Below are 17,144 nucleotides of genomic sequence, written 5' to 3'. Positions count from 1 at the left end.
GTCAAATGGATGAACTAGTTAGCAATCTGGGGGAGAAAATCGAGAATTTCCATGCCCAAGTACCTGTACGCAATTTCATACGGAATAGAGACTTCATTGGAAAAAAGTAAAACCATAAGATTATCAGAAAACATGAATGACAGCAGCCTTATGGAATATTGGAGTCAGGGAGTCCTGGGTAAGCAATTCAAAAACCACAAATAAAGATTAATCAGTGTGGTGAAATAAACATTTGAAACTTTTAATATAGCAATATACAAGACAAAAAGATGAGATTAGGAAAAATATTTCTAACAAGACAAAGAATATAATTACTATATGAAAAAAGAATTAAAAAAATATTATTGGGATCCCTGGGTGGCGCAGTGGTTTGGCGCCTGCCTTTGGCCCAGGGCGCGATCCTGGAGACCCGGGATCGAATCCCATGTCAGGCTCCCGGTGCATGGAGCCTGCTTCTCCCTCTGCCTGTGTCTCTGCCTCTCTCTCTCTCTCTCTCTGTGACTATCATAAATAAATAAAAATTTAAAAAAATTAAAAAAAAATATTATTACTATATGAACTCTTGGAAGCAATGTGAAAAATAACCATCTCATCCAGCCATTTTTCTATAAGAAAGTAATAGAGTAATTCATGGAAGAAATACAAGTGCCAATAAGTGATAGAAAAAATGGTCAGTGTTAATAAAAGAAACAAAACTGCAGTGAGATTTTTCATGTATCTGGTTGGTTAAGATTTAAATGACTGAGAAAGCCTGACACTGGCAAGAATGTGGGGAAAGAAGATCGCATGCATTATTTGCAGCAATGTATAAAAAAGACAAGATCTTTCTGGAGGGAAGTGTAATAATCTACATTAACTTAAAAAGAAAATTCCTACATTTTGGCCCAGTAATACCTACTTGCAGTGATTTCAATACCCAAGTTGATAATTGCATAAATGTAAAGGATATACAAATATCCTGATCACTTCATTGATTATAATAGAGAAAAAATAGCAACTTAAGTGTTGATCAGTAGGGGACTAGTTACTTAGGTACATCCAATAATATACTGCAAAACCATTAAAATGATGTAGATCTTGATTTTACCAGGACCAATCTTGATGGAACGTGGTTTAACAAGTATTTTAGACCTGATGCCAGTTGATATAAAGGTTTCTATACACAGATGCATAAAGAAGGATTATAGGATTATTTTCTCTTGACTTCATTTTTTAAAGGGTGTCTTCATTTTTTAAAGAGTGAGATTTGTGCCCAAGTTAAATAAGCTATCTTCAAAGAAGATACTTGGCTTACCGGACATCCCAGCGCTGCCCGGAGGAACATCAGGACTGGAGAGGAGATGGGGGCGGCTCCAGTAACCACAAAGTTTATTCTCCCTCCAAGGGTGGCCTGTGCAGTAGAAACAAAAGAACTGTTGAAAACTCTTCCCTTGGCTTCCATTTCCTCCACTGCTAAATGGATAGAACAGCCTAACCAGTGTTTTTTCTTATAAGAATTAAACTAGTTAGTTTACAAAGCACTTAGAATAGGGCCTGACATTGAGAAACACCACTCAAAATGTTAGCTGCTATTGTTGCCATCATCTGTAGCTGGCACTATACCTGCAGTTTTTAAAAAGTTCCTCAGATAATGCATATTCTCAGGCCCTTCGCATCATTACATATATTCTCAACAGAACACCTACAAGAATAAGAGTATGTGCTAGAACTTGAGTAAAATCTATATTTTACTTTTTGACCAATTTCCTTCAATGACAAAATTGTCCAAGAGAGATCTCAAAAAGTAAGTAAACACCATTAAAGAGACACTCAGCCATCAGAGAAAAAGCAAAGTATGATAAGCTATAAGGAAGCCCAGGTATTTGCCTGGCTCTGTCCAGGCCCCAACCAGCCTACCTGGATCTTTGCAAAGATGAGCTTGTCCCAAATACTGTCACGCCTGATGATACCCTTTTTCACTTCATTGAATTTACAGGAAATAGCCAAGTTCAATAAAAACTTCTTCAAGGGTGTCTTGGCTTCATTTTGTACCTGTAAGATGATAGCTCCTCTTAGTTAGAAACCTATTGGATACTCACCAAAGCCATTTATCAGTGAGCAAGAGTGACTTCTTGCTTCACAAAGAAGTGACTTTCATTCATGAACTGGGTGCTAAACAATGATGATTCCACAAAATTATGGCCACACTAAGACATAAGTGTACTGAGTATATATGTATGGAGATTTCTTGTCCTTGGCAAACAACTTTGACAACTGAGAAAAGCATATCCTCAAAATGTTGTCAATATCTGCCCACCAAAGTCACCTAAGAATACTAGATTTAAAAAAAAAAAAAAAAAAGCAAAGCTCAATGGGTAATACCTTTTGGGCTTTTGAGTTAATAGATCAAAGGCCTAGGGATTTGATTTGTTTTTTAAACAAGCACCACCTCCCCTGATCCCCACAATACCTGATGCTTATATACATTAAGTTTAGAGAAAAACCATTTTTATCCATAATTAAAGCTCCTTTAGCCACACCACACATAACCCAACAGACTTTCCCACTTATTTCTTACCTTTGGGCTTAATTCTGACACCATTTTACCAGCTCACATTATTTCACCAGACTCCTGTACTTTTGTCTCACTGACTAATCAACCATGCACCTGGCAAAGGAGAGCTTCAAGTACTACTTGAAATCCCCCCTTACTTCTGAAATTAAATCCTGAACCCCATATTCTGGTCTTTGGGACTCCATCCTATTGGAAGTCAGATTAAAGGAAAGCAAAGTTCTTTTCCAGGTCAAAATGGGGAGAGAACTCGCTAGCCATCTTCCATATTTATACTTCCATTTCTGAGTATATAGTTAGATGGAGCTGTTCATTCTCACCCCCTAATGCCAACTGTGCGGTCAGCTCTAGGCATCTACTCGTGCCTATAACCATCATTTTACCAGTGTCTCGCCAGCTTTCTCCAAGATCTACACTCAAATGTTGCTAGAATCCTGTCATTCCTGATAACTGTTTCAACCTTAAGAGATTTATCTTCAATTTTTTACAAGACAGCTCCTTCCTAATAAGTCACTGACAAGAGCTGGAATTTGGAGCCTCACACTAATAAAGCCCTCCATTTTTAAAATAAGTGGCAGAAATAAACTCTATGTTAAGTATCACCATATCACAAGAAATTATCAGAAGTAAAAATGTTTGGGGAGCCTGGTGGTCCAATTGGTTAAGCATCTGACTCTTGGTTTCTGCTCAGGTCATGATCTCAGGGTCATGAGATCGTGCCCTGAGTTAGGCTCCATACTTGGTGTGGAGTCTGCTTGAAATTCTCTCTCCCTCTCCTCTGTTCCTCCTGCTCATGCTCTCTCTCACAAATAAATAAATCTTTTTAAAAAAAATAAAAGTAAAAATGTCTAACAAAACAAAAAACAAAAAAAATGTCTAACAACATGAACAAAAACCATAACAACCACCAAATAATTCCATAGCATGTTGAGAGCTACTAGGATTGTGAACAGTTCTGTTAAAAACAGCACTTTCAATGTCTCAGGGTCATCCGTGCTCTAGAATGCTGTCTGTCCCATCATTGAAGTCCCAGCATAGTATCTTAAGATTCACAGGTGTGAAGAAGAGAGCTAGAACTCATGGGTGGATTCCAAAGCATGTGAAGAGTGGCCACATGTTACTTCCCCAGGGCCTCAGGGCTCCTAGGTCTATGGAATTATAAGACGACCAAACACATGCTTAAGAGCCTGGGCTCTATTACTATTTTGCCTGGGTTCATATCCCAGTTACAAGGGCTCCTTGGAAAGATTAGACAATCCAAGACTTGGGTGAGAAACATACAAGATAATATTGGGACATGTTATGTCACAAGCAGGGAAGCTATCAGAAACTACCAGGGTTATATCAAAAGGACACATGAACAGCTTGATGGAGCTCCCAGCTTCCATGGTGGGACAATTTGGAGATCACAAAGAATGACTGAAATGGATTAAGCATAAAATTATGCAAATCACAGTTCATAATATTAAAAGGAAAAAATCTCGGTCATTTGAGAAGATCACTGGGGCACCAATTCATTATTCTGAAGATTGATAGATAAAGGGAAAGAGTATTTGTCATGTTTTTATGGAAGAATCTCAGCTAATGAATGCAAGAGAAGTGACTAAGTTAGAAAAATCACCATGTTGTAGACTGTAATGAAAAGCAGAGCAGTGATCAATCTAACTACTTTGTGACAATATGACTTTGGCCCAACCCTTTACTGGATGTCGCTCTGGTCAAGTTGTTTTGTTTTGTTTTTTAATCTCTGAGGTTCAGTCTCAATAATAAGTGTAGATGTGATTTCCTATGTTTTTGTGAAGATTCAATGACAGAACACATATGAAATGCTGACCGTGGGACCTGGTACCTCATTAAGAAGTTCAATAGTCAGTAGGTATGATGAAATCAAAGTAACCCCTCAGTGACTCAGTTTAATTTTGAGGCTCCCTAAGTCTCTTAATTTAGCTCTTTCTCCAGATCTGGTCCAAGTGATCATATCCAGATGAAAGGGGTTTCATTTATGATGTTTTTTCACAGTTGCCATTTGTGAATGTGGCCATAAGTGGATGCTTGTAGGGAATGGGGGGTGGAAGTAGAAAAAAATTCTTAGAAAGATGGAGTCCCTCAGAGCCTTAGTTAGGCTTAATCTCGGGGCCAGCCCAGCAGAACCAAGGTTGGTACCTTATCATAGATCCTGTTGAGTAGTCGAGGCACAGAAGGAAAAAGTGTGGGCTTTAGAGTTTTCAGGTCCTCAGGTAGCAACCGAATATCTCCTTGGAAGAAACCAACTCTGGCACCACAAGAATATATAACAGCCTAAAAGCAAAACCAGACAGCAGGGTTCAGAGCCAAAGGTCCACTATAGGTAGGGCCTGTCTTGGACGGAATTGAGGAACGAGGTTGACATTCATGGGCACTTCTCTCTGGATAGCACCTCCCCCACAAACATTAGATACCCAGAATTCTGGCAGCCTAACCCCAAGACAGGTTGGAAACTCACTGCTGCTGGGGTGGCAGGACAGGTAAGACCAGCTGTGAGACTTAGGGCCCAGCCTACTCCACCTACAGCTGGGAGGGACAGTCTGAGAGCTGTCCTTTGTAAGAGAGGGTTCATTACGTAGCACTAAGGAAAACACTGCCAGTTAAACTACAGCATGCCTACAATTGCAAGACCATCTCAGTTTCAGAGGTGTTAAAATGTGAAAAAAATGTGCTTATTAGAATTGATATTTTATTAATCAGATGTCAATACTTTAAGCCCAACTGAACTGAATTGTTGATTTCGGCACTTCGCACGTCCACAGATAAGCTGGTTGAAGTGGTATTTAAGTGGGTAGCAGAGAGGGGATTTTCCAGTCTTACAACCACACATGTTTTTGGAAAGCCAACACTACTTTCAGTTCTCAGATCAGCTTCAGAGCTGCTTGGAAAGCCTGGAATCCACTCTCAGAAAGGCGGCTCTCTGGCATACACACAACCCTGAGCGGCTCTACCTCACGACACTGAACATCCTACCTATCAGGTGCTCCTTCTCTGTCCTTCTGTGGTTAACTTCCCATTCTCTAACTCGAGATCTTTTTTTAAAAAATCCTAACCAAAGTAAAATTTAAAAGACAAAACAGGGATCCCTGGGTGGCGCAGCGGTTTGGCGCCTGCCTTTGGCCCAGGGCGCGATCCTGGAGACCCAGGATCGAATCCCACGTCGGGCTCCCGGTGCATGGAGCCTGCTTCTCCCTCTGCCTATGTCTCTGCCTCTCTCTCTCTCTCTCTGTGACTATCATAAATAATAAATAAAAAATAATAATAAATTAAAAAAAAATAAATAAAATAAAAGACAAAACAGTGTTTCCTATCTTGGCTCCAAATTAAGAGTGGATAGTAAGCCCCTGGGTAGGACTTCACCATTCCCAGGCACGCCGTGGGAAAGCAGGAGCAAGCATTTGTCCCGCTGGACATACACAGACATGGTGAGAAAGGCTTTGCGGCAAGTTAGGAGTAATGCTGGACTCAGCTGTGCCAGCTCCCTGCCTACTGGTTTCCCATTAGAGAAAGGACTGGAAATGTGTAGCTGCCTTTGGAATAAACATGGAACTAGCAAGTCAAGACCACCTTTTCACATATGTGCTGGGAACCTAGGACACTCACCTGTACAATCCTCTCAAACATATGAGCCAAGGGCAGGTAGGATATGGTCACATCTTCAGGGGTGGGCTTGAAAGTATACTGTAGATTAGAACAAGGAGGAGACATTGTGTTAATGCCAACTTTCTCTTCCGAAGGAGACTTAAAAGTAACTCCCGTTAACTATAGTTAATAATACTGTATTGCATATCTGCAAGTTAGTAAGTGAGCAGATCTTAAAAATTCTCATCACAAGAAAAAGAAACTATAGCTATGTGTGATAATGGATGTTAGATTTATTGTGGGAACCATTTTGCAACATATATATGAAATCATTATGTTGTGTATCTGAAATTAATATAGTGTTATGTTAATTGTATCTCAAAATTTTTTCTTTAATTTAAAAAAAACTGCTCCTTCCCAGGACTGCCACACCCAGTTGTACAGGTGGTGCACTGTATAACTCTGAGAGGTGCCCCTTAATTTCACTGAGTGTAGAGATGTGCAGTGATTCTAAAAGGCCAAGGCTTGAAAATGCACAGTCCTCTGGACAAAGAGACACCACTATTTGTCCCTTCTTCAGGCCTTTATCATGAGTTTTGTTTTTGTTTTGTTTTGTGTTAGTCTCTGACTCCTCTTACATCAGGATTAAAATCTTATGACAGATTTACATTTTAATGAAGACCTCCTTGACAATTGACCACTGACCTCCATACATTTGAGGAAAGAAGAAACATTTGAAATAATATTTTGATGGGTCAGCATGGCTCCTTTAGGGTCACCTGTAGGAAACAGGACATGAAGAGAAAGATCCTTTAGATAACTAATAGGTAGCTTTTGGCTATGAAAGAAGATGTGTTCAATTGGTTCTGTTCCCAAGAGCCAAGAGTTTCTCCTGTCACTGTGCCCTTTTATGAATGCTATAGGACTCTATTTATAAATGATTAATGCACCCAGAGACACTACTGCTGACACCTTTATTAGCCTTCTACTACCACAGAGGGTAACAGCCACAATCTCAGATTGCAACAGTCAAAAACAAAAATTCAAGTAACTTCATCTTGTGCAGTTTTTAAGACTTCAGACCTAACTATATTACCTAACTATCTCATCATGAACGGGTTCAATGGACAGGAGGATGTGACTCTAGGTCATCATGGGCCATTATCAAAAGCTAAAGGAGTTTTAATAGAAAAGTAATGGCTGAGATAGGGTAAGGCACACACTGATCTGTGTAGAACTATCCCTGGGTCACCTTGATTGAGTGAAACTATTCTGGTGGTGTCAGGTTGAGAGAGTGGGGGCTTGGGGAAGAAAGTTGACTTCGTGATGCCATCTGAATGGCTCCTGAAATCCATACCATGTAAACACCTCCCAGTGTGTTCAATGAAATTTACTTGCTTATACTTAGGTTTTTCTATTGGGCATCCATACTCAAAAGCTCTAGGTTATGAGATCCTAAGGATAGGGTTCATTATAGGATATATTTACCAGCCCACCAGTGCTCAGTGACTCAAGCTATGTTTTAGCCAACCAGGGGCCTCTGCACACTGGTTCAGCTTCATGCACACTGACCTGTGGTCCCACTAGTAAAGCAGATGATACTCAGGTCTTCTGGTCTAGGAGGCTAGAGAGGGGAAGCACAAGGGTTAACCTACCAAGAGCTTTGAGAATTGAACGGGGCAAGACTGACATTTGAGCAGAAAAAAAAAAAAACTTACCACAGGTTTTCTGAAGTTCTCTTTGCCTAGAATCTACATGAATAGGAAGCCAAGAAAGGAGGTCATTAATTATGATGGAAAGACATACGACAAACACTGACCTCTCTCTTCTCTATGCAAACACCTCACTTTTATGTGATAGAACCAAAATTCTAACCTAGATCAGACCTGGAAGCCAACATTCCAGCACAGAGGAAGCCTGAGGGAGGAGCATAAATTTTCTCTAGGACGTCAATCTCAAGAGGGTAGATTCCAGATGTCCAAACTCCCCATTGTACTTCTGAGGTCTAGTCATTTAGGACCATTACTAAATCTTTCTGAATAACAGAAATAGTCGACATTGCATGGTTTACTACATACCAATCACTATTTGGAACACTTTATATAGATGAACTCATGTAACTCTTTACAACCCATCTGCGAGGTGGGGACTATTTCAGCCTCATTTTAGAGAGGGGAAGAGGGAGACGTGGAGCACCTTGCCTAAGGTCACCTAATAGATGTAGAGCTGGAATACAAACCCTGCAACCTGACTCCAAGACCTCTATATATCTATCAGTATGGATAGATCCTCTGCTTAGAAGTCTGTTCCCATTGGCCACAGACCCTCTCCTCTGACATGGCTTCTGAATCATTTTAGGGACATTATTCTCAAAGCTTCACAGCATAAGTCTCATGGACTCGTCTCCTGCCACTGCAGGCAGACAACAGCCTGTGCTCTCATGTAGATGTCCTGAGTGTATATCCCCTGGTGTCAGGCCAGCCTTCAAGCCACTAGTTGAATTTAAAGCACATACCTCCGCATCAAACAGAGATAAGATCTCAATTCCACATTTCTCTGCTCTTTCCTTCAGGTCATCCTCAAAGGGATCCATGAGGATGATCATTTTCAAGCCCGGGGTGAGGCCCTTCTCCATATTCTCTATCAGGGTTGATGCCTTTTGGGGAGTATCACAGATCACTGCGGCGATATCAGCTGAAAGCAAAAACAGAGCTGGAGGTCACCTCCTTGCTCTACTAGGTACCTGACTGCCTTGCAAGGAGGGAGAGATTTTTTTTTGAAAATTTCAAAGCTAGTGGGTACCCAAAGGAGATTACACCTGCAAATCAGGTGTATAATGTGCAAAACCTGAAGCAATTCCATCAATAATAAATGAACTTAATCAAAACAGAAGCACATTGTTTGCATGCGTGCTGCCCAGTTTACAGTTTCTAGAATCACGAAATTCCTTTTGCTAAAAAATACTGACAACACACATGGATCATTCAGGTGTGGTCCTGTCAATGTGTTTTCTGTTGGGAAGGGAAGTAGGGTGTAGAAGGAAAAAGAAGGGACAAATGGGATTTTAGCAGACAGGCATTTTATGATTCTATATGTTAGCATGTTTTTTTGATACTTGTTTATAAAAATTTAAAACTTCTGATTGTGTCTATAGTCCCAATGGGTCTACTCACTTCCCCTCCTAGTTCTGGGACAGAAAGTAAGATTTTAGATATGTGAATGGGCTGTTACTTGACCACTGAACTTGTCCTTGTTTCTCTAACAATGGTAATTTTTTCTACAAATCCACCATTGACATTGGTATATGCTGGCTAATTTTACTGACTTGAATTTACAACAACAGGAAATGAAATCAGTGGTTTCATAGTGATTTAGTCAATTAAATGACTTAGTCACCCACTCTATGACCAATTATCCAGTGTGGCCAAAGTAAGCTGTGTTATCTCTAGACTCTATTGTCATGCCACCTTGAGCATTTTATTGAGCCTTTTATCTGTGAATATCCCTGCTTGGGCTTTTTGTAATTTCCTTGTAAATTATATCCTTGGTACTCCAAGATAGGAAAGACTTCAGCAAATTCTGGCCATAGCATTCCAAGTTGGCTAACGCAAGCAGATGTTGAGGAATTACACAGCATTAAAACAAAATCAAGTTATAATTTAATAGCGAAGTTTTACCCTTGTTGACAATGTATATGATGGCTTCTGCTCCCAAGGTGTCATACAGGGGGACGGCTACCATGGAGTATGTGTAACAAGCCAACTCGGAGATGATCCACTGTATAGAGAAAAGCTCAAGTAAGGACTAAAGAATGCTTTGAAAAGGAAGAGTATTACTTCAATCATTCAGCCAATAAATGCTTATTTGATGCCTTTGTGTTAAAAGAAATCACCTGGGGGCCCTGGAGACTTCCACTGCTAATGTGATAGAGAACATTTAAATCAGGGAAATAAGCTAAGCACATATGATTACAATACAAAGGACCAAAATACAAAGGTAGAGCGTGGTAAGTTCTATCCATAAAAGGTATAGAAACCACTAGTTATAAGGATATTTTTCTTAGGTGGGGTGTAGGAGGGGCAGAAGAAGAGAAAGAGAGAGTCCCAAGCAGATTCCCCACTGAGTGTGGAACCTGACATGGGGCTTGATCTCACAACCCTGAGATCATGATCTGAGCCCAAATTAAGAGTTGAATGCTCAAATGACCAATCTACCCAGGGCCCCAACTTTAAAGAGGTGTAAGAAGGGAGAAAACTCTTTTGGGGAGGGGTCGTAAAGGCATCTGGGACTGCTCTGGGGAAAGTGATGGAAATTGGGCAGGGCTTTGAAGGACTGGTAAGATTTGGTCATGAAGATGGAGGCAGAGCAGGCATTCAGAGAAGAAGGAAGCAGATGAAGAAAGGATAGTACAAAATCACTGTGTATACATCAAGAGGCATGAGGAATAATACAAAACAAATTGGAAAGATGATCAGAATCTGCTAACGGTGGGCCTTAGGTGTCCGTCTAGATGTCATGTGCTGAACTGTGCAACCCCCAACCTTATAGTCATGTTGAAACCCTAACCCCCAATGTGACTGCTTTTGGATATCTCTTTTTAGAGGCCTTTAAAGAGGTAATTAAGGTTAAATAAAGTCATATAGATGGGGTCCTGATCTGATATGACTGGTGTCCTTATCAGAAGAGGAAGAGGCACCAGGGATGACAGAGGAAAGACCATGTGAGGACTCACTTTGAAGGAGCTACTTGCCAGCCAAGAATAGAGGCCTCAGTAGAAACCAAACCTGCTGACATCTTGATCTTGGATTTCTAGCCTCCAGAACCATGAGAAAATACATTTCCATTGTTGAAGCCACCCCATCTGTGGTATTTTGTTATGGCAGCCCAAGGAGATGAATAGACTAGGTTTGGCATTAAGTTCCTAAACTAGAATCAAGGATATCTCTTATTGAGGCCGGGTGGTCACAAAGGTGGATTATGGAGATTCGCCTAAAAGTGCATCTGGTGCTCTCAGGTCTTTGGTGAAGCAACTATCTCTAGGGAGCATAGGACATCCAACTACTCTGAAGCATACAAAGGCTTTGTCTAAGTATATTGGTCTAATGACTTAACTAAAGCTTAATTCCAATCATCTCAATGTCTAAAATCTGCTTTAAATCCCTGTGGAAAGATGGGGACAGCCAGTCTCAGTAGCAATGGGTACCTTGTTTGACAAGTTCAAATACAGCATGCAAGTTCCAATTCTAATACAAATGCCTCTTCCTTTCTACAATATCCACAAGCTCTTATTTGCCAGCCCCACACAGCCTTCTTATTTTCCTCATACAACAAAGAGACTGAGTTAAAGTGAATCATTATGGGCTAGGAAATAAGAGAAATCCAGTTACCAGCTTAGAGCACTAAGCATTCAAGCAGGGATTAAGGAGGCCCTTGAGCTGTAACTCTTTACAGGAGGACAATATTTAAAGGATAGCAGGGCTTTAAATAGTGTTGCTAAGTCATCAGCAGGTGTCAGAGTGCTGGTTTGGGGGTGGGGTTTAAGTCTTTAGACCTAGCCTTGACTTATTTCTGGAGTTCACTTGAGCATGGTTACCTCTGGCCTATTCTGAGCAAAGATGCCAACAGATTGGTCGGATGATGGCTCATATCCTTTATGCAAGAGACAGGAGCCCAGGTACTCTGCGCGATCAGACACCTATGAGAGAGACAGAAGGGTGGGGGGGGGAAGCAGTCAAGACCTCAAAGAGACCAAATAACCCAGAATACCACATTAACAAAAGAATCTATCCAAAACCATGGGCATGACTTACCTGCCTGTAGGACAGCCATTTGTAGGGCTGGTTTGGTTTTCTATATCCCAAGCAAGGCCCATTGTCTAAAAACATAATATTGAAAGAAAAATCAGTGCCAGCTGCAAATCCTTTAGTAATCATAGAAGGTAAAAAGAGATTAGGAAGAGACAAGGCACAAAGGAGGAGAAATCCAGTAAAGATGTGAGCTTCTCTTATGTGTCAAGGAAAGTCGAAGGCAGTAAGGACTTCATTCTCAAAGGCAGAGTCTTACAAACTACATCTGAAACATTTAGGAAATGCATTGAAACATTCAGAGTGGTTCAATATCGGAATATGTGACCTCCATGGTTAATAGGCATTTGGAGAAAACCAGGAGTATGAACTACCCACATGATGTGAACAAGTAAAAGCCCATAAGTAAACACAAACAGCCTATATCAAATGATAATCTTAGATTGAACTTCCTTATAATAAAAGAAATGTATGCTCATAAAAAATGTAGAAAAAAATAAAAATATGAGTTGTCAATGATTTTATCACCTAAACACTATTATTAACACTGATATTGATTTTCATAGTTTCTTTGTATAGTTTTACAGGATTATGCTCATTCCAAAGATATATCCTGGATCCTACTTTCTTCCTCCATTTGATATAAAAATTCCCATGTTATTATTTCTTTTCTGTATAGATTTCAGTGGCCTTTTATGGCCAATGGAGGAAAGGCACTGTTGCAATGACTTTGTTTCATTGTGGGTATTTAGATTGTTTCCAAGCTTGACACTTGAAATAATGCTCTGATAAATATTTCCAAATTGCTAATTTCAAATTCAGAACATTTCTTAGGATAGAGTCTCTGAAATGAAACACCGTGATGCAGAGCAGTTGTGAGAATGGACTTTTCTCCCATCAGCACCACTTCAAGCAGTAGTCATTCAATAGTATCTTTCTCATATGCCTTCTGGTTTGCTAAGTTTAAAAAGTTAGTACTTTTGTCTAAGTTTCTTTAACAGCTATAAAAGTGGGACCTTTTCCCTTGTTTCATTTACTCTCTCAAATCACTTGTTAATGTAATTTGCCTGTTTATATGAGAATGTCTCCTGAGATACTGAGGCTCATAAGCAACTCCAGGAACATATACATACTTGTGTGCGCACACACACACACACACACACAAACACACGTACACACTTGTACACACACACATAAGCATTTGCCTTCAACATATTTACAATTGTGTCATACATTTGACAATCAAAGAACTAAACTCCTGAAGAGCTAAAGTTTAGGAACTCCACTTACTAGAATAAATAGTAATGTCAACCATGAGAGCCATGGCAATGGTGGTGTTAGGTTAGGGTGTAGCACTAACTGAGAAATTCCCACATCTAAACCAGAGTGAGATGGAGTTATCAACAGAAAAGTAGAAGGTAAGGAAATTCTATCTAGAGGATCTAGTCAAATGGCTAGAGGGATTCAGGTCTTGCCAAAAGGTAGCATTCTGAGGCAGAATTCAAGAGTAAATCAGTGAACTTCCAATCTGAGTGACAGAAAAAAAGGGAAAGAAAGCTGGAAAGATAGAACCACTCTGATTAAAGAAGTATTTTTAAAATGAATGAGGAGGGCAGCCCGAGTGGCTCTGCGGTTTGGTGCAGCCTTCAGCCCAGGGCGTGATCTTGGAGACCCAGGATCGAGTCCCACATCGGGTTTCCTGCATGGAGCCTGCTCCTCCCTCTGCCTGTGTCTCTGCCTCTCTCTCTCTCTCTCTCTCTCTCTCATGAATAAATAAATAAAATCTTTACAAAAATGAATGAGGAGACTTGTCCACAGGAAATGTTAGGACACTTTCTCTCTGCTGGAACAGCTGCATGAAATCTCAAGAAGTATGTCTCACACTGAAACTTCCCCAGAGGCAAGACAAGTCCTGCTTCAGAGGTGTTCACAACCACTGCTCCATCCCAGAGAATGTACTTCTGGCAGTCTACCACTGCAAGCACTGGTCTTAATACTCCTTACTAGTGATAGCTACCACTGTTGGAATATTCCCTGTACACCATAACCAACTGTTGTTATCCCTACTAAGCATTATGATGGACTGGGGCAGTTTCTTCAAGCTCACCCAGTAAGAAATGGCAGCAAATGTGGAAATACATACTAATAACTAAAGATGAAAATTCTAGCAGAGGCCCATGGTCAAGGAACAAGTCAAATAATTGGCCCTAAGGGGCACCAACCAAAGTCTCATTAAACTCTGTCCCCTAGTCAGCTTCAGGCTATTTAGCCAAAGTCCTGCCCAGGCAACAGCCTAGCCTTTGATTAACTTATTCAACTCAGCTCTCCTCTGTTCTAAGGTGTGGCTATCTACAAAGAGCCCACTGGCTAACTTCTTGGCAATATTGCTGCCCTAAGCAGAAGAGTTGAAACTCTGGCCTGCAGAACCCCTGAGAAGCTTTGTTCAAGATTCAGATTCCTAGGACTCACTGTGTGGCAATATGATCCACTGCAACAAGGTGGAGCGAGAGGATCTATATTTTAAACATTATCCATAGATGATTCTCAACATAGGCCATCTATTGGGTAGAGATTAAAAGTATATGTTAGGGTTGGGGCGCCTGAGTGGCTCAGTCGGTTAAGCATTCGACTCTTGATTTCAGCTCAGGGCATGATCTCAGAGTTGTGAGACTGAACCCTGCATCAGGCGGGGCATGGAGTCTGCTTAAGAGTCTCTGTCTCCCTCTGCCCCTCTGTCTCTCTCTCCCTCTCTAAAAAATTTGTTTTAAAAAAGGTATATGTAGGGCTGATTTATTCAATTCCACCTGGGACCAGACCTATCATTTTTCTTTCTCATGCCTGCCTACAGGAGAGGCCATTTTAACTTCATCTGTTTAGTTGTAACTCAGTATTGAAAAACACATTCTAACTGAAGAATCTTAAATGCCATGTAATATGTGTTCAATGGCTTGTTTCTAGTTACAATGACAATGGGATAAAGAAAATAACGAAGAAACATTTGAAAAACAGAAAATTCCAAAGGAAAGTCTGTTATTTCAGCCATATGGTATCTTCAGTTGTAGAAAAGTAAGAAACTAATTGTTGTTTGGGGCTTTGTTATTTGCATGGAAGCCTAAAGTAGTACTGATTTGGAGCCAGAAATACCAAGTAGTCCCCTTTGGAGCCTTGGCATAGAAGTTTTCTTTACAAGAAACCTTTCTTTGTCTGGAGAAGCAACTACTTTTATAAAGCACTTAGGAGCTGAGCAAAAATAGAACAACCGAGTCAGAAATATTTCAGTATCAGCTGCAACATTTTCTAATGTCATCACCTTTGGAATGTTCCTGAACCTCTGAGTTTTTATTTCCTCATTTTTAAAAATAAAGGCAATAATAACTAATCCTTAAGGGTTAGGGGAAGGTAAGCAGCTAGGATGTATGTAGTGCCTGTTGCATAGTTTGCACTTGAGAGGAGTTGGCTATTAAATATTGTCATAGCTAAAGGGCAGAAGGGATAAGAAATCACATAGGCAGGGGCACCTGGGTAGCTCAGCCAGTTAAGCGTCTGCCTTTGGCTCAAGTCATGATCCCGGGGTCCAGGGATCAAGCTCCACATCAGGTTCCCTGCTTGGTGGGGAGTCTGCTTCTCCCTCCCTTTCTGCCTCCCTCCCACTCATGCCCTTGTCTCACTCTCTTACTCTCAAATAAGTAAATAAAATCTTTAGAAAACAAAAAGTACATAAGCAAATCTATGTCTGGACAGAGTGTCACAAGAGAAAAAAAAAAAGATGTAGGGAGAAGTATAAGCCGGCTGATTTTGAAAGGAAACTAGTGCACCTTGAGTTATGTTCAGTAATACAGATATAAGTAGTGAGCCTTGATGTGTATGTAGGGCTGATTAGCCTTGATGTTCCAAATGGACCTACCAAAGTCCATGTGGTGACCTTTCCAAGGAAGTCCAAAAGATCATTGCCTTCTGTGATACTAGAGTATTGATGTGGACCAGTACTGGGGTCAAGGACAAGGTTAGAGGTCAGGAGACCTGAATGCTAATTTAGGCTCATATTCTGCAACTGTAAATGCAGGGAATTGCATTTATGAAAGTTCTATTTCTAAACAAATCTAATGTACCTGTGAGTTAATCAAAATACTTTCCTACATATTATTGTCAGCTCTTTACCAACTAGCTGGGGAAGCTTTCCTTGTGTTAAGTAAGGAATAGATCCAGAGAGGCAGAGTGATTTTGCACAAAGTTGCACAGCTGGAAATAGAAGAGCTAGGTTTCAAACTCGAGTCTGTCTTACCCTGTTTCCAGCACCCATTCTGATACTGTATGCTACGTCCTCTGCATTTTGTATGTCTGCATTTAGACTACCACTGGGGTTTAAGAAATGAGATAGGGAAGAACAGGTATGCAACAAGACCCCATCTTGGTCTTCTTGTAGCCAAATTAGGCTGCCAAGCTTACCAGACACAGCAAGTCCTCTTTGGAAAACGTCATACATTGTCTTGACATCTGAGTAGTAGTAACACAGTGGGTCATTGGTCTTCTGGCCAGTACCCTTCCGTGCCCCTCCCTAAGACACAAGATCAAGTTTAGGCCAGGCCTGAGTCTCTCCCACCCTTTCCAAACTCTCATGGATTGAATTGAAGAGACCATAAATACTGAACATTGAGGTCACAGGAATGATCTCTTTATTATTCAATCAATTTTTAAATCCCCAAATTGTAGTATCTCAACATTATAGAAACCCAGTGAATGTCACAGTTATGTTTTTGGCAATTTTCCTCAACCCCTATGAGCGTATATACATACACATGTGGAGAGAGGAGAGATAATATTATATTTTATGTTTTAAAAAAATCATACCAAGTTTCATCATCTACCAAATGCACACTATATTCCAGCACTATATAAATACTATAAATGCAAAGTGAGTTAAGACAAAATCTTTGTCCATCAGCATCTCATTAATGAATCTTTGGAGTGGAGGTGAAGTGAAAAGGGAAAACCTACAACTATAATATTGTGATGATATAGGAAGATGCGTGATGCTACCCATTCTGTATTAAGTAGAAAGGTGGTAAAGAAAGAATACTTAATAAGGACTTTGAAGCATTTACCAAAAAGTTATAGTTTGGTAGAGGGGAGGGAAAGAAGGAACAATTCAGAGTGAAGGAACAGCCTGAATAAAGACACAGAGG

The 17,144-nt window shown here is 40.4% G+C and overlaps 1 protein-coding gene across 4 annotated transcripts in view; it reads right to left on the bottom strand.

The window, feature by feature from the left end:
* Window positions 1-17,144, bottom strand: part of ACSL5 (acyl-CoA synthetase long chain family member 5) — a 41,114-nt gene that overhangs the window by 5,658 nt on the left and 18,312 nt on the right. For all 4 annotated transcript variants that reach the window (XM_025467204.3, XM_025467205.3, XM_025467207.3 and 1 more), the window contains exons 3-14: window positions 16,408-16,516; window positions 11,968-12,032; window positions 11,751-11,852; window positions 9,835-9,934; window positions 8,673-8,851; window positions 7,876-7,908; window positions 7,730-7,781; window positions 6,863-6,936; window positions 6,179-6,256; window positions 4,715-4,849; window positions 1,897-2,031; window positions 1,295-1,390 (exon numbers count right to left, since the gene is read on the bottom strand). In XM_025467204.3, coding sequence (XP_025322989.1) covers window positions 1,295-1,390; window positions 1,897-2,031; window positions 4,715-4,849; window positions 6,179-6,256; window positions 6,863-6,936; window positions 7,730-7,781; window positions 7,876-7,908; window positions 8,673-8,851; window positions 9,835-9,934; window positions 11,751-11,852; window positions 11,968-12,032; window positions 16,408-16,516 — 1,158 coding nt within the window. The remainder of the gene's footprint in view (window positions 1-1,294; window positions 1,391-1,896; window positions 2,032-4,714; window positions 4,850-6,178; window positions 6,257-6,862; window positions 6,937-7,729; window positions 7,782-7,875; window positions 7,909-8,672; window positions 8,852-9,834; window positions 9,935-11,750; window positions 11,853-11,967; window positions 12,033-16,407; window positions 16,517-17,144) is intronic.

The sequence above is a fragment of the Canis lupus genome, chromosome 28, assembly GCF_003254725.2.
Source record: "Canis lupus dingo isolate Sandy chromosome 28, ASM325472v2, whole genome shotgun sequence".
Taxonomy (NCBI): Eukaryota; Metazoa; Chordata; class Mammalia; order Carnivora; family Canidae; genus Canis; species Canis lupus.
Note: the sequence above shows the minus strand (reverse complement) of the source record. Positions and strands in the feature narration are given on the sequence as shown.